This window comes from Aedes aegypti, chromosome 2 (assembly GCF_002204515.2).
Source record: "Aedes aegypti strain LVP_AGWG chromosome 2, AaegL5.0 Primary Assembly, whole genome shotgun sequence".
Lineage (NCBI taxonomy): Eukaryota > Metazoa > Arthropoda > Insecta > Diptera > Culicidae > Aedes > Aedes aegypti.
Genome location: NC_035108.1, coordinates 402,651,967 through 402,673,966, shown reverse-complemented (window position 1 = coordinate 402,673,966; position 22,000 = coordinate 402,651,967). Strand labels below are relative to the sequence as shown.

At 35.2% G+C, this 22,000-nt stretch overlaps 1 protein-coding gene across 4 annotated transcripts in view; it reads left to right on the top strand.

Annotated features, from left to right (window-relative positions):
- LOC5580046 (protein daughterless) overlaps positions 1-22,000 on the top strand; it is a 168,368-nt gene that overhangs the window by 84,381 nt on the left and 61,987 nt on the right. For all 4 annotated transcript variants that reach the window (XM_021847188.1, XM_021847187.1, XM_021847185.1 and 1 more), the window contains exon 2: positions 13,490-13,536. In XM_021847188.1, coding sequence (XP_021702880.1) covers positions 13,490-13,536 — 47 coding nt within the window. The remainder of the gene's footprint in view (positions 1-13,489; positions 13,537-22,000) is intronic.

The following is a 22,000-nucleotide window of genomic DNA, read 5'->3' as shown; positions in this document are numbered from 1 at the left end:
TTGGAAATTTTCTCGACTCAAATGGAGATTTTCCTCGATATTCAAATGCAAAAATAGTCAATTGACAAATAAAGCTATAAAATTATAGCTGTACCAATAGTAAAAGAAGCTCAGAAGCAGTCCCTATTCCAGTTGGAACGTAATATCAGAACGAATGGATAAACACATTCTCACTAAAATTTATGCAAATTGTTCAACTTTAAGAAGAAATGGCGTGACTGAAACATAATTTCAAATTTTATATCAAAATAACAGTAAGAAACGAGCTCACCATCGATCAACAGAGATAAACATTTTTTTGCTGTTCACATACTCAAACAACTTTTACACACTTAAATGAATTGGAACAAATCATAGTATTTTCTGCGACATGTTCTGATGTTATGATCTTCATTGTAAAACAGATCATGATTGTGAGACAGATCATGGGTGTCAAACTTTTTACATCAAAAATCTTTTATCTGAGTGGTCATTTCCAGGTTCCCTGGTTAGCCTTAAAAAACGTTCAATGACACCTCAACAATTAGGGTTTCAAACTTCTGGAGACTAATGCTGGATTTGTTTCTGTTATATTTGAGCTTACTGGAAGAATTTGCGTCAAAAATGTCTCTGGATGTACAATGTACATCTAGGCACTTCACTTCAGATTTGTTTTCCTGATATGTCGTCTTCAAGAAACTTTCTCCAGAGCTCCTTGAAAATTGCTGCAGCAATATTTCCAGAACTTACTGCAACGTTTTGTGCATTGATTCTTCCAAGTACTACCTTTAGTGATTCCTCCGAACGTTACTTGTGGAACTCCTCCAAAAATTTTGCCAAGGATATTTTTTTCCAAAACTCTTTCAGAAAATTCTTCAAGTATTCAAAATATTTCCCAACGATTTCTTCGGATTTGGATTTTGGATATTCGCAATGATTTTCATCAAGGGATTCTTTTCAGATCCTAATTTTTTTTTTTAATTCTTCAGACAATACTCCAGAAATTTCACTAAAATATTTTCAGATATTCGTCATAAATTGCTTCTTTGGTTTAGAGACCAAATGTCGAAAGACAAAACGTCGAATGCCAAAACGTCAAATCCGAAAACGACAAAACTTCAAAAGGACAAAACGTCGAAACAGTCGATTTTCAACAGTGATTTAGAACTCTTTTCTAGATTTTTTTCACATCGTGCTCGATTGTACTACGAATAAAAGCTGCTATGAATAAAATTTGGCACATAGTGCATTATTTATTTTTTCGAAAATGAATTATTCTTCCAAGAAGTTTTCGTTTTCGCCACTTGCTTTCCTTTCGACGTTTTGTCTTTTTGACGATTTGTCCCTTCGACGTCCTATTGACGTTTTGGAATCCGAAGTTATGGTTTTCGAAGTTTTGTCACCCAACCTGCTTCTTGATGTTCTTTAGATATTTTTGGTTTAGGGACAAAATGTCGAAAGACAAAACGCTGAGAGACAGAAAGTCGAATGTCAAAACGTCAAATCCCAAAACGTCGAAAGAACAAAATGTCGAAAGGAAAAATCGTCGAAAGTAGTAAAATTTCAACAGCGATTTGGAATTGTGTTCCAGATCTATTTTTTCACATCGTGTGCAATAAAACGTGCACGTTTTGAATTATTAATTCTTGCGCAAAAAAAATATCTTTCCAAGAATTTTTCGTTTTTTGTTTTTTTTTCGTTTTGATTTTTTGTCCTTTCGACGTTTTGTTCCTTTGATGTTTTGTTCTTTCGACGTTTTGGCATTCGACGTTTTGGAATTCGACGTTTTGTCACCCAACCGATATTTTCGTAGAAATCAAAAAATAATAAATTAAGTAGTTCTATGGATCCCTTAGAAATCGTTTAGGCACAAAATGTCGAAAGACAAGACGTCGAATACCAAAACGTCGAAATAGACAAAGAACAAACAAAACTTTGAAAGGACAAAACGTCGACTTTTTTATTCTTCCAGAAAAGAATCATTGTTTCAAGAAATTTTTATTTCTTTCTGATTCTTTCCCTCGACGTTTTGTCACCCAACGCTAGAAATTTTCGCTAGAGTTCCTCCTGATAAACTAGAAATTGTTGCAAGAAAATTCTCATTTTTTTGTGATATCTACCCGATTTTCTGAATGGACTTCATTAGAAGAACGCTCTGTGATTGTTAGGTGGAATTTTGAACAAAATCATCCTGAAAACTGCCTGTTATTCATCCATAGAATCTTCTGGTGATTCCTCTAATGAGTACGTTTATTATCTCAAGACTATCCTCGACAATACGGGTTCAAACTTCTGGAAACTAACCTAGGATTTTTTTAATTGTATTAACTGGAAGAATTTCCGCCAATTTTTTTTCGAGGCACTTCACTGGAGATCTCTCTAATAATTTTCACAAGGATATTTCCGATTTTTTTCACAACGATTTTTCCGAGATCTCTTCAGCACTTCCAGGGTTTAATCCAAGAGCTATTCCTCCAAGAAACTTTCTCCAGAGCTTCTAGAAATTTCTGCATCAATATTTCCAGAACTCACTTCTAAGCTTCACCTTCAGTGATTCCTAGAGCAATTCTTCTAAACAGTTGTTGTAGATTTTCTTCAAATATTTTGCCAAAGATTCCTGCAAATTTTGGCTCAACCTCAGATATTCCCCATTAATTTAAATAATGGATTCATTTGAGATCTTGAAATTTATTTGGATGGTTGTTCAGACATTATACCAGAATTTAATTTCCAGATATTTTCTATAAATTGCTCCTTGGTGTTCTCTGGGTAGGTTATCGCAGGTATACGAACGAATAAAAATAATAAATTCTATGGATCCCTTGAAAACATCTTCAGAGATCACTCCAGAAATACTTCAAGCGGTTCAAAGAGATTCTTTCAGATGTTGCTGTAAAGGTTCACCCAAAAGTTTCGCTAGAATTGCTCCAAACGAATCATTAAGAAGTTGTTACAGAAAATTTCTTTAATTATTTTTCGCGATTTCTACATGAAAACTAGATTGTTCTGGGGAATTCAGAACAGAATCGTCCAGAAAAATGCTGGTTATTCGTCCACAGATTCTTATAGCGATTTCTCTAATGACTCCACAAATATTTTCTCCGGAGATTACTTTTATATTATGCTTAGCCTTCGATGAATTTCTCTCAAGATTCACGAGACTTCCAGAGAAAAATATTTTCTTAAATTCTTAAGAAAATTGTTTTTTCGATTTTTTCCAGAGATTCCTCCAATAATCCTTCCCAAAATAATTCATTTTTTTCCTCTTAAAATTCGTCAACTTGAAATCATTCAGAGCAAATCTCCAAATTTGTAATCACTAATGCAAGCATTTTTCCGGAAATTTGTCTAAGGATTATTTCAAATATCTCATGTGTTCCTGTAGAAATGTCTCCAAAAAATTCTTAAGGGGAAACGTAAAATTAAATATTTTGAAAAGTAGTTTTTTAGTTCACAATCAACAATGTTTAAATGAAAATGTATTTAACCGATACACAGTGAACGTGCTTTCAGCGAACATATTTCAGTTTTGAGTAGAAAAACTGCTTTTGAAGTTTCGATGATGATGAAGAATAAAATGACGTGTTCTTGAACGTTGAGAGATCTTCTTCTTTTGGCATTATGGCTCCGATTGGACATATACGCCCTCTCCGCGCCCACTTCTACTGAGAACCATCATTCCAACCAATGCTTCCAGCAGTTTCTTCTGAAATACCCCTAGGAGTTTCAGAAAACTCCTGGATCGGATATCCAACTATGAGCTCTGCTTGGAAAATTGTGGTAGAAAATTCTGATAACACACATGTCTTTTACCAATTTCCGTGGATAGTGAAATATGGAACGACCTTTTGATAGCAGCCTTTTCCGCTTAGTATTCTAAAAGCACTTCCACTAAAAATTGTCATTCAATCAAATGCTTAGGAATCCCATTAGCAATTCCTTTTGACATACTCCTAGGAAATGCAAAAAACTTATTTACGTGATTATTGCGGATATCCAACCATGAATTCATCTAGGAAAAATGTGGCAGACATTACTGGTAACATACAAGCCTCTTATTCGATTATCGAGTATAGTGAAATATGGAACGAGCTCACCATTACATCTAAACATAATAATAAATCTTCGAGCTGTTTAGTAGAATACCTATAAGTAGATTTAAAAAAAAAAACGAATTTAGTACTATACCATTTAATTCCACTAGAGTTTGTATCCTTTGACAGATACGCGTATTTCGACCTCAACTGTAAGGCCGTCTTCAGTGTCGTGTACTAGACTCGACTTCTAGTACACGACACTGAAGACGGCCTTACAGTTGAGGTCGAAATACGCGTATCTGTCAAAGGATACAAACTCTAGTGGAATTAAATGGTATAGTACTAAATTCGTTTTTTTAATCTATCTAAATATAGTTTATTTTACCTTCAACTTTAGCAAACTATGTGATTGAAACATTTCAAAATAAATTTGAAAGTTGCATTATGTGCTACAAATCGTTTCAATGGATTTGGAAATCTTTGGAAATAACTCAGTTCTATAACAAATCTGCTAATCTACTTCAAATAGATCTTTCACGAAAAAAAAAACACCATTTGTGTGACAAATGACAAGTTTATGCGAAATAGTTTCCAGAATACAACCAAGATTCGTTGACAAGCGTCGTGAGTTAGATTAGATGTCTGAGGACACTTTCGACTGTGATTCTTCTAACAATCATATCAAAAATTACGCTAACATTCCTTCCCTTCATCTTTGTAATAACGAAATAATAAACCAATCGACAATTTGATTGATTTGACTTTCGAATATTTATTGGCAATCGCATTCTGATCCAGCGGAAACGAACGGTGGTGCATATTCTGAACTTAAACAATTCAATACCCCCAAATTTCAAACGTCACTCCATTTCACGGTTCATTCACTCACGTGTGCAAAGTGAGTTATATTTTTGTGTCGAATTCGGAAGCAACAGGAACCACCACCCAAACGTATAGGCAAAAAGCAACAGCGTTACCCCCTCCTAACGGCAGCTTTCTTCCGGACCCCACCGCGTTTTCCTGTCCACCCGCACACATTAGGAACGGCCCACAGCAACAATGTGTGCTCTTGTTGGTGGTGTTGTTATTTGTGCTGGCTAGAGAGGATATCAATATTTATTTTTCGACAGTGTTTAATTTCTATTCTCGCTCACTCATTCGTTCGGGAACGCAGGGCTGGTAGCTGAACGCTTTTTAGGGACTTGAACTCTATATTTATGCAAGTCTCTAAAAAGTCTCTGTTTTAATGGAAAGTCTCTAAAGTCTCTTTTTTTAACCAAAATGGTTTTAACCGATTGATCTCCAGGAATTCCTTTTCAGATCTCTCGAAGACAGGCTTTAGCAAATCTCTCAGTGATCTCTCCAGAGATTTTCTTTCTGTAATACGTTCAGAAGTTCATCCAGAGATTCCTCTAGAGATCTTTCATAGACTGTTCAATGAATTCGTCTATGTCTTTTTTATTGCTGTAACTTTCTGTTCAAATAAGAGGTCCCTAAAATTCCTAAAGTTGGAAGACACTCAGTCACCACCAGCCCTGGGCACGCGGCGTGTTTTGTGTGTGTTTAGAGAAAATGGGTGAAAGGAACACGGTGACGAGGCTGATGATGACGACGGAAAAGGTACTCTAGCAAACCAATATAGCACAGCACCCCCTGCGTGGAACCCTGCCTGTCTAGATTCAACTGGTGGCAGATCAATTTTGTGAACACATTTTCCAATTCCGGTTCGATTGACGAGTGGTACCTATCGAGTGACTGACCGACGACGACGATGCAGGTAGACCGGGGAATCGAGCCTCTTGTTTCGGCGGAAATTTGTTGCAAGTTTCATACTTTTCCTCACTTTTTATTATCATATGCGTTTTTGCCATTTTTCGGGTCGGTTACCGATCATTTTTCTCCGGCAGCAACAGCAGCAGCAGCCAGCAGCGATTCCAGTTGTACAGGTGGTACTATGCAATTATTAACATATTTATGGTTTCACGTTGGCGACGGACGACGACGACGATGCTTTTGCTGCTGCTGATGTTGATGATGATCATGAGGATGGTGATGTTATTATTGTTGATTGGGACCGGTCCTTGAGCCAACTGATATGACACTATGGGAAAGCAAGGATAATTTGTGGTGCCTTTGGGCAAACTTGACCGAGTTCAGAAATCGTAAAAAGTAACAACTTTGTTAACTTTTTTTTCTCAAATTTAATACATTCAAACCTTAATATACCAACTAAATTGGGGGGTTTGTTTATTGAATCAGTTCGTAAAACAAGGGAGTTTAGTTCGTGAAACGAGGTTTTGCCTTTTGGAATCTATTTGTAAAAACATATTTTTAATATTAAAAGAAACTATGATTTTTTACATTCCTCCAGACGTTGTTCCACAAAATTCACAATACCTACAGCAATTATTCCAGTAAATCCTTCAATCATTCATACTCAAATTTCTTCAGTGATGCGATGAAATTCCTTCGCATCATCTTGCTCGATATTTTCTAGGGATTTGATTCATTTTTTTCAATAATCTTATTAACAATTTAACAAAGAAACTCCAAGACTTTCTGCGGAGTCCAGATATTCACTCAGAAAACCGTGCATGAGTTTATCAGGAATTTATACATAACCCAAGTAACCACTAGCTCGTTAATTCGCCTTTTTGGCCTTATAGGGCCATTATACGGCTAATATAGAGCAAGTCAGCTGTATTATAGCACTATATTGGCACGCAAAGCGAATTAAAGTGCTATTTGATTATTTGGGAAGTTTCATTAACGTCAAATGTAGAGTATCTTCCAGAAATATAACTCCGATTATTTTTTCAGAAATTTAATAAATAAAAATTAACATGTGTGAATATATTTCTAAAAAATACCTGGAAAAATCAATTTCTGAAGGTATCATTACAGTAATTCGGGAACAAAAATTTTGAAGTAAATCCTAAGAAGTCAGTGAAATCATATCTGAACAAATTTTTGTTTGAATTCTTTGGGAAACGGAAACCTAAGACGAAATTCGAGAGAAATTTGCGAAAGAATCCTTGGAGAAGTTCCTTAAGACAGTTCTGACGGATTTTCTAGACTTTTGCTTAAAAAAATTCCAGGTTAAATTATTGGAGGTATCTTAATCGTAATTCATAGAGAATTTTTTTTGATGCTCAGGGATTCCTTAAGAGAATATCTAAATAAGCTTCTAAAGAAGTCTTTTAACTATTACATTATTGGAACTTTCGGCAAATATGTACCTAAATCAGTTTCTGATGAAATTCTCAAAAAACTAAAACATTAAAAAATACATACTGTTAAACGGGCAGTAAGGCATGTCGTAATATCATGAACAATACTTGTCGTAATTAAAAAAAAAAACACACTTAGAAAAAACATTGAGCGATTTTCTGTAAAAACTTTATGAAGCATTCAATTTCTGGTTTCTGTTTGGATTATTTATACTTTCTTTATTCCTGTATCTAAGGACTAGATGGAATATAGGCCTTAGGATCTAGCAATGGAAGCAGTTGATTTATGGCTGTATAATTACGGGATTGTACTGATGATCTTGGTCTTCCAAATACTCCAAATACATCCAAATACCCTAAGGAATGTAGACCTTAGGGTGTACAAGCTCAACAAGAGGTCTCTAGATAGTTTTTAAATATTGCAACGGGTGTCGTATTAGCAAACGGGGTATACTGCATTAATTTGTATCGATTTATTTTCGGCATCTCTGAATGATGTCTTTTGTTGTTTTCAATTAGATACACAGCTTTGCTGAGCATGTATTAAACTGAGTGACGCTCTTGGGGAAATTTGAAAAAGATATATCTAGTAAGGGCGCCTCTTCATAGTTTCAATATTCGTAGACTCAATTGCATAAAATTGAGGTTATTCTTGAATCGCTTTGAAATAATACTTAAAATGTCTCAGAAGAATACTGGGATAATAGATTGAGAATTTTGAGTAAGGATTTAAAAAAAATATTTAACTCATTTTACGTAATTGATTAACTTGGGAGGACACTCAGTATTTGATCTAGGATGTGGAGCAAAAACGTTTTTTACTACCTTATTGTTCATAGCATTGCCAAGTAAATAAGTTTGCGGTAACTGTGCTAGGTCTTTCATCCTTTCTAATGCATTTGAAAAATACCATCACGTACAATTGCCAAAAATAACCCCAATATACGAGAGTTAACTCACTATCTTTAAAACATTCACCAAACGAAAGTTCGTTAAGTAGCCAGACTCTACGCAAACCAGTTTAAAGATTCAAAGTTTGTAACTGTTCGACTCGTAAATCTGTTTAAAATGTTCATTTTGACGAGAAAAATCAAGAATAATTTCCAAATGTTATAATTTTAAATAAAAAAAAGAATCTCCCACGTTTTATTTTTTGCTAGATGATAAGCAAAAATGAATTTCAATCCAACAATACCTAACAATCGAATTCGTCAAACGCAACTTCATTGAGCCTCAGGCTGCATTCCAACAGAATCCCGTTAAATATTTTCCCAGAATCCTGGGTATTAATCCAATACTATCTTGGAAACGATTCAAACATTATTCTGGGCATAAATCTTACAATAGGGTCCTAAAACTTTTGATAAAAATCTCGAAGACTTCAAACAGACTCAACTCAAAAAAGTTAACAAACTTACTTTATCAATCTTACGTGTTTCGCAGACGAAATTCTACACGTTCCGCTCTAAACCAACACGATTTTTGCACTTTTAGAGCGTTTAATTTCCGGATTTACAAAACGACGAAAGTAAGATTCTCCACTTTTGCAGCCTAACCGCTACTTTCGCCACTCCGTTGTATGGGAGACAAAGTGACTTAACCACGAATCAAAACAAAACACTAATTGAGTCGTTTTTACGCTGGTACAAAAACGTCGTAAGTAACTGATTGAAACGGCTTATAATTTTGTCATACATTTTTTGTGGGAAATGATAGGAACTACCTAGTGTTTTGACGCGAGCTGATTGCATGTAAAGTTTAAGCAATATACACGGTAAAAAAATGTTAAAAAGGGTATTCATTTCAAAACAGTTTTAGAAAGAAGGTTGTGATTCTTCTTATTTATCTTTCTCAAAACCATATGAAAGTTACTTACGTCGATTTGAAAAAGTAATCGAGAAATATGTTTTTAATTAATAACACAATAGATCGTGTTCTTGTCACTTATTTGGCAAATTTGGCCACATGGGCTGTTCCTATCTGACTTGTTTACACTGAGGTTGTTCATATCTGACATTTCGCAAAAGATACGGAAAACAGAATGCACCTAAAATTTGAGTTTAAACCAAGGGTTGTGACAAAATCACAAAATAAGAAAAACAAAATTTTTGGACTTAAACAAACTAAAAACATTAAAAAATTGGGTAAACATTTGTTTCTGTCCTAAACATAAGCGTTTGGTATTAAAATTGTGACAGGACTTTAGGGCCCTTAGCTTTTATAGTGCATTGGCCAGGTAATTGTTCGGAGAGCTAGTGGAGTAGTGAGTAAAAGAAAAGACAGTCAAGAGGTTGGAAATTCTATTTACGTTTATATTTTTGTTTTCTTTGTTTTTCTCTTCAATATTGTGAAACAAATAAGCAATTTCACTATAACATAAATGTGGTGCAAACAGACTCCGCCTCTTGTGCTTTTTGCGTTACTATTCAGTGCAATTGTTAGTCATATTTTCAACAATTGACAACTGTCATTAGTTGCAAGAGATATTTTTATTCTTGGGTTGAAACGAACTGTACTGCTTGGGTAATCACATGGTTATTGGTGTCATTGTGACAGAAAACTGGAAATAATTTTGAGCAAGTTTCTTTTCAAATTGTGGTTGGCATACTCATATAATTCTACTCGGAATTTAAAAAAACCCTGCTCAAGATTCTGACGGAATCATAAATAAAATTCTCATTAAATTCTGCTCAAGGTGCTCAAAAAATTTTGTTTAAATAATTTTCGTAAATTTTCTCAAAACAATATTCTGCACTGATCAACAACCATTTGACCTTGCCGAAAAATTAATGTGCGCCAACACATTCCTTCTCCCTTCTCTCTGGAAATTATTCATGAAATCATTAAATGTTTGCTTTTTCTCTTTAAATCCTCTTAGCTATTTCGATAAATTTACTTGTGTTGTGGTTAGATGGATTTTGGCAAATGTTTTCCATACAAATTATAATTATGGGGAATATCCTGAATATTGTAAAGACCTCTGATATATCTCAAACATTTTTGTTTGCTGAAAATTGTACTGAAAGGATCAATATTTGGCAAACAGTCTCAGAAATGTATATTAAAAAAAAACCGACAATATATCGATGAAATTCTTTAGGGACAAATTGAAATACTTTCTGATCATCCAAACAAGGATTTTTGTTTCTTTTCATATTAACAATTTTTCGAAAAATATTATTGATAATATTCAACAATGCTCAGACAAGACAAGACACAAGAAATTTAAGCTTCGAGCTGAATTTTAACCAATAGTTTAACGTATTATTATTTTTAATAATTAACCGAGTGTTCGGAATATGAGTCAAAACCGTATAAGTTTTAGAATTATACTTTTGGGGGAAATGGAATTTGAATTTTTTTATATGTTTAAATAAACTTGTTCAAAGAAAAACGAAGATAAACTTTGATTTTGTCTAGGGGCGCACAAATGGAAGTTCGCCTAGGGCGCAATGAAGCAACGCTACGGCCCTGGTATTGAATTCCAAATTCTTTAGTGAATAACAAATGATGCTCGTAGAGTCTAATATATATTTTCCAGGAAGTTCTTGGATGACCCATATTGTCTACGAACCATTTTTTTCCATATTTTGTCTAGATTTCATGAAGAAGAACACTGCTTTGAATTACTGTTAGCATGAACAAAAAAGGCATTTTTGCGCATCTTAAGGATAAAATTATATGTCTCTAGTTAATTTGGGGTCGCTGAATCTGATGCCGTTCTCAGATAATATTCCAGCATGTCACAATTTTTAGCTACAGGTCAGCAAAGTGTATAAAACTGGTTTCATTGATGTTTACATAGAATTTAGAGTATGAATTATTATACTTTTTTGTGATATAGTCCACCAGTCATGCAAAATAGGATTTCTATATCAGAATAATTTGGTTGAAATTGCGCGATAAAATTTAGTTTAAATCGATATTTTTAACGTGCTTTCAGTCTCCATACAAAATTCTTTGCTTCTCTTATATGGCAAAAAACAATATTTCTTCAAACCACCAAAAATAACTTTTGAGCAACGGAAGTATTATGAACTTTGGTTGTTATACACATGAAGTTTGGATTCTGCGACAAATTAAGCAAATAAATTGCCATACAAGCTGGCAAACTTGCATGTAAGTTGGCTAGAATAGTCAAGTTTTGCATTTTGAGCCACCATCTCAAAAATTAGACGTGCGATAATATTTTTGAAAACGGGATTGGATTCAGCAACCCTTAATTAAGTTAATAGTAGTATTTTGATGCTTGAGACAAAAAGGTGTTCCGAAGTGTTATTGATAAATTACAGCGCTGGCTAAGTCCCTATAACTGTTTGGGATAGGAAAGGAATGTTAGTTTTAATTCTAGAGAACGAGAATACCTCTGCATCTTCACAATCAACACGGGGAGAGAGTTTATTAGTATGCAAGTTAAAAGATATGAGATTCACCTTTGGTCGTTGAACTGATCCATGGAAAGGGTGGAAAAATAAGACCCATAGTAAAAACTAGTTTTGCGTTTTTGTCTCGCAGTTGCAACACATTGGTAGAAGATTAAAACAGAAACAGAAACAATGTTCAATCGTCTTAATTCAATGGAGTTTAATGAAAAGTAATGAAAAAGTCAGTTGTAGTGTTTGAAAATTATATAAACGTAACGTTGCCACGATTGAAATGTGTATTATCATCAATATGAAACGCGCTCACCAGTGAATAATCCATCCTTGACTGAGAAATCCTGACAAATCATCAAATTTGAGGGAAAAAATACTCCTATTGTGCGCCGAAAACGGTGCAGATAGCTTTGGCCTTCAAAAAGTACTCATGAGCATGCAACATGGATAAAAACCACACACTAGTCCTGTTTTCCAGAAAATTATTGGATAAAAAGTAGAATGTCCATTGAATTCAACGATTGATCATCAGCTGGATATGAATACTTTTTACAAAAGTATCAAACAATTGATTATCATGCTTGCAGATCTTAAGTTATGATTTCGGAAATTCATGGATGACATAGAACTTGTGTTGTATTTATCATGATATGCAGTCAATTTCTTCAAACTTTCCTAAATGGACCTAGTTAAAATGAAAGAATAGATAAAAAATTAAGCTCGTAGGTTTCAAGTTCTATAAATATCAAGAAGTTTTAGATAATTCGGATTGTCTACGAACATTTTTTTCAAAAAATTCTATGAAAACATCTCGTAGGTTGTTACATGTTACTTTATTGATATAACAAGAACATGCACTGTACTATATCCATAGATCTAAAAGAAGTCTAAAGAGAAGTATTTGTACATTAAAATATGTAAAACAGGAATAAGAGTTTATGCCGACACTTGTAGTGACAAACCATCCATAGTTGGTTCAAAAATTACATAAACGTAACGTAATGATTGAAATGTGTATTATCATAAGTATGAAACTTTCAAACAATTGGTTATCACGCTTGCAGATCTTAAATGCTATGATTGCGGAAATTCTTGGATGATTTAGAACTTTTGTTGTATTCATCATGATATCCAGTAAAATTCTTGAAACTTTTCTAAAGATAGACTTTGTGTGAATTATTGAATAGAATAAAAGTTGAGCTCGTAGTTTTCAAGATCTATGAATATCAAAAAGTTTTTTGATAATTCAGATTGTTCTAAAATATGTTTTCCGTCAAATTCTATCAAGGTTTCATAGTGGTTATTTTGTTGATAATCCATGAAGTTGTACCGTTATAGTGTATCCCAATTATCTGCAAACTGTCATATTTAAAGGCCATTCCATCGGAATCCAACGAAATTCGTTTCTGACCAAACCCACTGTCTGGTTCCCAGTGTGCAATGTGTTCCGAAAAAATCACTCCTCCATCCATCCAACCGGCAGCAACAGTCGTCCACTTTGCCCACCCGATTCGATCGGATCCCCGTATAGTTGTGCGGCTGCTGCTGCTGTTGTAGGCCGAGGCAACCTTTTGGGTACCCTTCGAAAAAGGATGGCTGTATTTGGGTTCGTTTTTTTTACATTTTCGATGCGTATCATCATCAACGAAGACGACGATGACGGCCAACGGAGCAGATGGCTTTTTTCGAAGGCTTTCCACCAATCGTAGAGAAAGAGAATTGATTTTTTAAATCGCCTTGGATGATATGGTCGTGTGTGCGTCTTGTATGCGTGTGTGAAGGAGGGGATATGCAAAAGGTGCTTCTTGTGATATTTTCGAAATGATTTTAATTTCTTTCTCCTTGTCCTTTTTTTATCCATTTCCAGAAAAAGCAGGCTATCAGTCTCCATATGGCGGCATGGACAATGGCGTGGTAAGTTTTGTTTCTTATTTTTAGCCCTTATTCCAGGCTGTGTCTTTTCCCCCTCTATGTTTTGAAACTGTTTATTAGTGGGGACCCCCTTTTCGGGGAGGATGGGATCCTAAAAGTTTTGCAACTGCTGCTGTTGCTGTGCTGTCCCTTTGGATGGCTGGCGCTGTGCAGAGCGTGCAATCAACTTTGTAGGTTAAGTATAGGTTCACGCGCACTTTAGAAGGGGTACAGCGCGCAACCTGAGGAATTATTCCTTTTTTCGGGGTCCAAGCGTAGGCAGAAAGAAGGAGAATTGGAAGAACAAGGAGGCAGTTGTTAGCCCCTTTCTTATGTGTGTTCCGAGCGAAGAACTCAATTGGCCGAGAATGCAGCGCCGGGTGCAATGAACCAGGTTGGCGTTGATATGGGCAGATTCGGAGTTTAATGGTTTTCAATTGGAATCTCATTTGATTGGGCCAATGAACCACGGCTGGTTCGTTCAAGGGTATCGGTCATCGAATCTTGGGATGATTTTTATCGGGCATTTTTCAAGAGTTCGTCAAACTCATAACTGGATCAGTTTCGAAACGACTTTAGCTGTTAAGGCTCTGGAGTTGATCGATGTTAAGTAAGGTGGGACCAATTGGTTTTGAACGATTTCAGAAAATTGTGCTGCAAGCATTCGAAATTCTAAAATATTTGATTTTATGTGTTGTAAAATTGAAACTATTTTATAACACATCGTGTTAAAAAAAAACTTTGATTTACTCTTAAAATGTGCGCAGGTAAATTTACAGTTTTTTTTTTAAATTTTACAATCAAGTCTTCATGCCAAATACTGTCGAATGCTTTTTCTATGTCTAGAAGACCAGTAGAATAGCCTTCAGATTTGTTGGAACGAATCAAATATATTACACGTAAAAGTATATGCGTGGTCGAATGTCCATGTCGGAATCCGAACTGTTCATAGGCAAAAATTGAATTTCCGTTGATGAGGACCATCATTCTGTTCAAAATGACCTTTTCAAAAAGTTTACTGATGGAGGGAAGCAAGCTGATTGGACGACAGCTGGAAGCTTTAGAAGGATTTTTGTCTGGTTTTAAAATTGGTACAACCTTAGCTTTTTTCCATTTGTCAGGATAATATGCTATTTGAAAACATGTGTTAAATATATCAACAAGAATGATAAGCTACTTTCTAGAAGTTTCTTGATGAGGATGTAAAAAATTCCATCATCGCCAGGAGCTTTCATATTTTTTAATCTATATAAATAAAAATGGAGTGGTGTTTGTATGTCACGAAATGGCTTGAGAACGGTTCAACGGATTAACGCAAGTTTTTTGATGTTGGACTCCACAAGAGATGGGACGTGTTCGTGCGGAGAAAAAGTTCGGGAAAGTCTCTGGAATAATCGGGAAAATGGGAGAAGACTGAGGTGTCATTTTGTATGGGGAATTTCTTGACGTTTTCCAACAGCCTACTTGATGGCAAGACGAAGTTTGCCGGGAGCTCACTTCTTTCAAATCAGTCTCCCAGGAATTTTCGAGAACGTTCTCTTGATTGAATATTTTTGAAGTCCTGAGTAACTTGATTTTCAGTTGGATTAGTAAGTCCTACATTGAAATTGTGCGCGCTTTCAAACTGCATAGCAAGTTTTTGAGCTTTTTCACAATTAGTTAGTAATAATTTGTTTTCCTCTTTCAATGCCGGTATTGGCTTCTGAGGTTTTTTTTTTTCAAAATTTTAGATAATTTCCAATAGGGCTTAATGTCAGGGTCCAATTGAGAAATTGTATTTTAAAAATTTCAGTTTCTTAATTGTGAAAAATTGTGTCTTTCTTGATTTCTTTCTACAAATCCTGCCATATAATTTTCATAGCAGGATATCAAGTGCGTTGAAATTGCCTTCTCCTCACGGTTTTAAGACAGATCGAGAGTTTAAGATCATCGTCTATAATCACGGATTCAAATTTTACTTCACAAAATGCCATGCTCCTGGCTTCAAGAATGGAATTTGTTATTGTTTCAAGGGCATTGTCAATATCAAGTTTTGTTTGTAAAGAAATGTTAACATCAAGATTAGAGTCAATATATGTTTCATATATATCGCAGTCGGCTCGAAAATAATTGAAAGTGGAGCTGATTGGATTGAGAATCGCTTCATGGGATATTTGAAACGTGACAGCGACATGATCAGAATCAAAATTAGCTTGAGCAACTATTTGGCTACAAAGATGACCAGAGTCGGTTAAGACCAAATCATTCGTAGATGGATTTCTAGAAGAGGTACATGTTTTTCCTCTTCTAGAAATCCATCTACGATTGATTTGGTCTGAACCGACTCTGGTCATCTTTGTAGCCAATTAGTTGCTCAAGCTGATTTTGATTCTGATCATGTCCCTGTCACGTTTCAAATATCATCAGGGCTATCAGGGCATTGAATTGAGAAACATCAGCACTCATCAAATAAAATTTTGCCGTTGGAATTACTTTGAGAATTTTTCCATGACCGATGTTTGGAATTAAAGTCACCAATGACAAAACATTTTGACATATTGATAGTTTGGAGCAAATTAACTTGCTGTCCAGAGCATTGAAAAGGCAAATTGGCTGCTATGGAAGTATATTTACCAAGCTGTGTTTCAACAGAAAGACCTAAAGTTTCAAAAACTTTAGTTTAAAATGACGAAAACAGTTGATGTTTTATACGCCTGTGAATGATGATTGCAACTCCCCCACATGCCCCATCAAGTCAATCATTACGATAAACATAAAAATAGGATCTTTTTTTTTAGTTTAGATCCAGGTTTTTAAAAGGTTTTAGTAATAACTGCTATATGCACGTTATTAGCTGTAAGAAAATTTAACAGCTCGTCCTCTTTACCATTCACAGAACGAGAATTCAATTTAAAATATTCAAATTATTATTTATTGGATCTATTAGAAAAACGTAATCCAATAACAATTTGATTTGTAAATTTTACACCAACTTGGACTGCTTTAGTCATAGTGGTGGCTTTGAACATTGCATCAATCATTAGATTCAATTGTTCAGTTTTGAAATTAAAATCAGAGACAGACATATCACTTGAAGTGGGTTCATTATCTGATGATTTTTCGGTAGACGAAGAGGCGGAGTAGAAGTTTCCTGTGGCGGCAGGGTTTTTCCATTTGATTTGAAACTATTAGAATGGGTACTTCCTCCAGGTTTCTGGAAATGCTCCCATGTCACACGGACATCGAACATAAGACTTGCTTTTTCTAAAGCTCTAATATTATTTAGCTCTTTTTTATTTAAATGAACTAAATAATATTCTTGTGAAAGCCCTTTCCGAAGAATGTCAGATTGGGTTCTCTTTTTCATAATGGTAAGGTTCTTGGAATGGGGAAAATCCAAGCAAATCATATATTCCATTTTTGATCTCTTCAGGTGACTTATAGTCACTAGAGAGACTTTTCAAGACGACTATGAACAAACGTTCAGTTTAGTCGTCATAAGTAAAATAGTTGTTCTTCTTCTCTTCGAGATGTTTGAGAAAAAGTTCGCGATCTTTAAGAGTTTTAGAGAAAACGCGATTGTCTCCTTTCTTTGCGATTTGGAAGGAAACCTTGATTCCCCTTATGGAGTTCAAGATCTCCTGCCTAAACCCCCCAAATTCGGAACAACTGACCACGATTGGTGGCACTCTTTGTTTCCTAACATGAGCCACATTATGGGTTAGAGGCTACTTCGATTTGATGTTCGAAAAATTTGTCTAAAGCATCGAATTGATTGTTCATTTTGATACAATTATCAACATTAACCATTCCACTCTTAGAAGAAAGCACGCACTATGAGAAGGAAGTTGTGAATTCAGAAATTCACCCGAACAAAAAGAAGTTCGTAGTTGTAACTATGCTAAGTGAAAAAACGAAAGAATAAGAAACCTTCTAAGAGGTTTTTTCTTAGGTAGGTGGCCATGCTCTCGCTAACGGGTCCAACGAAAATGGTAGGCATGAGCCCAAACAATTATAGAAAAGAGATCAATAGTAGAAAAATAGTCCTAGAAATACTGTTTTGTATCTTTGTAAACTACTATTTTTGTAGCACTGAAAAGTACTGGTTTTGTAGCACAGAGAATGGTCCCCAAAACATCTTTTGTAAAGGCCAAGAGTGATTCGATCCGACTATCCACTAAAAACTCACTACTGTTCGTCTGTTAACCATCAGACGTGACCTTGAACTTCTTTTCACAAGCTCGCAAAAAATACGAACTCTAGCGTGTGCCAAAAATCCATCAGAACAACGACAAAACTAAGCGTAAATTGCCGTAAATAAGCTCAATCAACGAGAAAAAAAATCTTACAGAATACAAAAAAAATGCGTTCTGGGTTCGCTAGACTCATCCTGGACTTCGGAACTGGAACCCAACAACAATCTTCTGGAAAAGGACGAAACATAAGCGAAGAAACTCCGAACATTAAATGCACAAATTATTTTGTGCCAGCTCAGCAACGCAGTACCTATACCTAGAAAGAGATGAAAGCAACTTGAACCGAATCCTTCTTGGTCTTCCGTTTTGTTGCTCCTAGCCAGAATCCTACGCAGCACCAACCGTCAAGAATTCTCGAAGTAAGAAGCAGCAAAAAAAAGGACACTCCAGACAAAACTTCTGGGCACGAGCTCTCCGAGGACGGCATGAAACATAGGAGAAACTATACTCCGTTGCTGAACGGAATGCGAATAGATTCAGTGGGGTCGCCATTTGAAACGTTCGTTTCCAATTGGAACGAAGCGATGAGTAGCGAATCCTTTGGAATGAGCACAAGCCAAAAAGTTGATTCATCCGCCTTGGAGTTGTCGGATATCATATGAGTCCAAATCATGATGTATTTTCATAAGATGAAAACACTCTGGAATCATGATTTCACGAGTCATAATCATGGTTTTGGAATTTCGATTTCTACTCGTGTGACGTAGAAACATTTTGAAGTACTTCAACCAGATCTTCGGATGTCGTTGAAGATCTATCAAATTTCGCGTTATCCTTATACTTTTCTACAATCTCAGAATCGTAAAAGGATGAACATCAGTCATCTGGTGTGATGGAAAAAGGATTTCTTTCCGTTGAAAAAAGCCCAACGGAGAACAAGAACGAAAGAAAAGCTCCATCCGGACCGGGCAGACCGACCCCAGGCGCAGTCGGTAGATCTTCTTCATACCATATACAAACGTATACAGCAATACCTACAAGCTGGCTGAGCTGGACGAGTGCCCCCGAGGGGAGATTGAACCGATTTTACCGGCTGACTGACTGATGAATAATAATGAATTAAATCCTTATTTTTGGGCAGGCCAGTAGCATCAGCAGCCCGAAGAGAGGGACCCGAAACGCTCGAATGAAAGTGTTGAACGTTTTCTAGTTGCACGCGAGACGACCTGACTAACGGCGACGAAGATTTGAAACTGAGAAGTGTTAGCACACCGAATGGACCTACAGCATCGGACAATGCATTTGCAACTTCTTTTTCGATTTTCTGTACAAAATGATGAACTTTGGTAGCCTAGATCACAGTTAACACAAATCACAAATCGATTTGAAATCTCAAATTTCAATGGACGGCCTCTAAAATCTCTTTTAAAACCAAAATAGTCCAGGACTTACTCTGAAAATTTTCCAACATACTAGTCTAAGAGGATTTCCACTGATTTCCCTGTAGTTTCTCTTACAGATGTACAGATCTAAGTTTACAAACGTACTAATTTTTTTTCTGATTCTTGGACTTTTTGGAGAAATTTTTCAAAGGTTTTCGCAGGACACCCTACATGAATTCCTTCAAGAGTTCCTACGCCGTATTTAATTGAAATATTTTATGTTGTTTGATACTGCCTTTTTCCATTATCTTTTCACAATTCAAATAACGTATCTCAACGTTTGTTCCTCGAGTACAGATCATTGACGTTCTCCCCCTAAGTTACAGATTTTGTACGGTCGACCCTTTCTGTTTTAAAAAGTCTTAGGGTGATGTGCTAGTATCCATCGTATTGAGCATTGATCAGTGAGAACTGCAATTTTCCCAGTATTGCAGCTAATGATGCTGATACAAACCGATGTCAAACAATTCTTTCTCAAAACGGCTTTAGCATTGTACAATAACATTTTGATAAATCTTGATCTCTTTTTGGAAATAATGCAAAGAAAATGCATCTTACCGTATTCTCAGTCCGTCGTATCGTTTTCAACTCCGTCGCAATCAGATTCCAGATTCGTCTCACAACTTATGGCTCACTGTGATGTATTGAGTGGTTAAAACACAACATATCAACGCTGATAAAATACCTGAAATAACCTTCAACGGATCCATGGATTAAATGGATTATTATTTCAATATTAATTGTAGCAATCCAGCTAGAAAAACTTCCAGTCTAAGAAACATGGAAGATTTTTGAAGATCTTCGCAACAGTTTTTCAGGATTTTTTAAAGAATTAATCAGATATTACTATAGGTTCGTTTTAGTGATGCTTTTCTGATTTTTCAAGGGGTTTCTTCAAAAATGCTTTTTAAGGATTTAAACCAAAAGTACTTGACAATTTCCTGGAGACATCCCTGTAAAAAAATTCCTACACAAATCTTTGAGAGCTTCCTTGGAAAATTCCTCAAACAATTTCTGCTGGACTTAGTGAAAAAATCATAGGAGAAATCTTTAGAGTAATTTCTTAAGGTATCTTTAGAGAAATTGTTGGTTGTAATCTTTAAAAAACTGAACTACAATTCTGGAGAAAATCGATGGAGGCATCTTAAGCTTAAGACATCTTGAAAAATAGAATTTATTTAATGATTCATTGGATGAACACCACGACTTCTAGAAAATATTTGTGATAGATTCTTTTTGGTTTTTTTGTAAGAAATTCATAGTGGAGTCTCTAGAATACTTTCAGGGGTGATCCTTAAAAAATTGAGATGTAACACCAGTATGAAGGATAAAAAAAATATTCCAGGAGGAATTTCTCAAATATTAAGTAAACGAATTCTTTGGAGAAATGTCTGAAAGGTTCTAAATTAAAATCATGGAAAAATTCTATCCTCTTAGTTTAGAAAATATTAAATATATTCGTGATAAATATCTGGCTGGATCCTCTGACAATACTTTCTGCAAACTTCATCTCCTGATTCCTGTTTGGATTTTTGCTTTTTCTTGATTCCTATTCTTTTGATTCCTGTTTGGTCTCGCTTTGGTTTCTTTTTTTTCAACCATAACGGTTTGACCAAAGTGAATTTTGTGATGAAAAATTTGAAATGATTTATCTGAAAATGTAAAAGTCCCACATAAGACGAATTCCATGTCAAATCGGTCAGTCCCAGAACTCGACCATCTTTAATTTGCAGTAAATTTTGCACATGTTTTGGTATGAAACAATACGTGTTTGTCATAGAATAATCGATTATTTTGACTCCAGAATAACTTTTGAAAATAGCCTGTAAATGTTTGCATGCAACTTATCTGAAAAATCTAACTCCGAAACTGTTGATTTTAGAGAAAAAAATTCTATGAAGAAGTTGCAGTGGACCGTTTTTCTTACAAGAAAAAATACACACTGGAAAAAATATTCTGTGACGAAAATTTAAAAAAATATTAACCATGCGGTTTTTGTTTAATTCAAAACTTAAGTATTATTTTTGATTTTTTTATGAAAATAAATAAAACAAATTTTCAGAGTATATTTTTTTCTTATAGTCCAAACACTACTTCACTTCTCCATAGAACATTTTTCTCCAAAATCAACAGTTTCGGAATTAAAAATTTACGAATAAGTTGCAAGCAGAAATTCACAGGCCATTTTTAAAATTTATTCTTGAGTCGAAATGATCAATTTTTCTATGTAAAACACTTATTCTACCATACCAAAAACATGTGCGAAATTTAATCCAAACAGAAGACTATTGAGCACGATTTTTATTTTTTTCGACTCATTCTGGATGGAGTTCGTCATAAGAAGTGTCAAAATTGTTGCATCTTTTATATATCTATAACATTACTGAATGTGTCTTCAGTTTCTAACCAATTCTTCTAATTTTTAACTTATGTCAATTATTAAAATATGTCAAAAAATACCTTTAATTAAGTCGTTATTGCTTTTCAACTCGTAATTACAAAAATCATCCAAAAATATAAATTGGAATTCAAGTTAAGTCTGAGGAGCTGTAAATCGGTACACAAATAATTCGGATTTAACCCTCTATAGTTCACCATTTTATATAGAAAATGGAAAAAGTTTCAAATGTATTGCCCAACACTGTATCTATCGTAACGGAAGCGACAGGAATCGGAGAGACGCCAGAAGGCGGAGATGTAATTACTGATGCTACTTCAATTTCCTCCGAATCTCTTTAAGATCGGCTCTTTCTGTACGCGTCGGAATAATCAAGTCTTTTCTCAGCCGTACATAGAGCAGCAACGCAATCCGACCTAAAGACGAAAGCGGCGATGCAGCAAAAGGGGGAA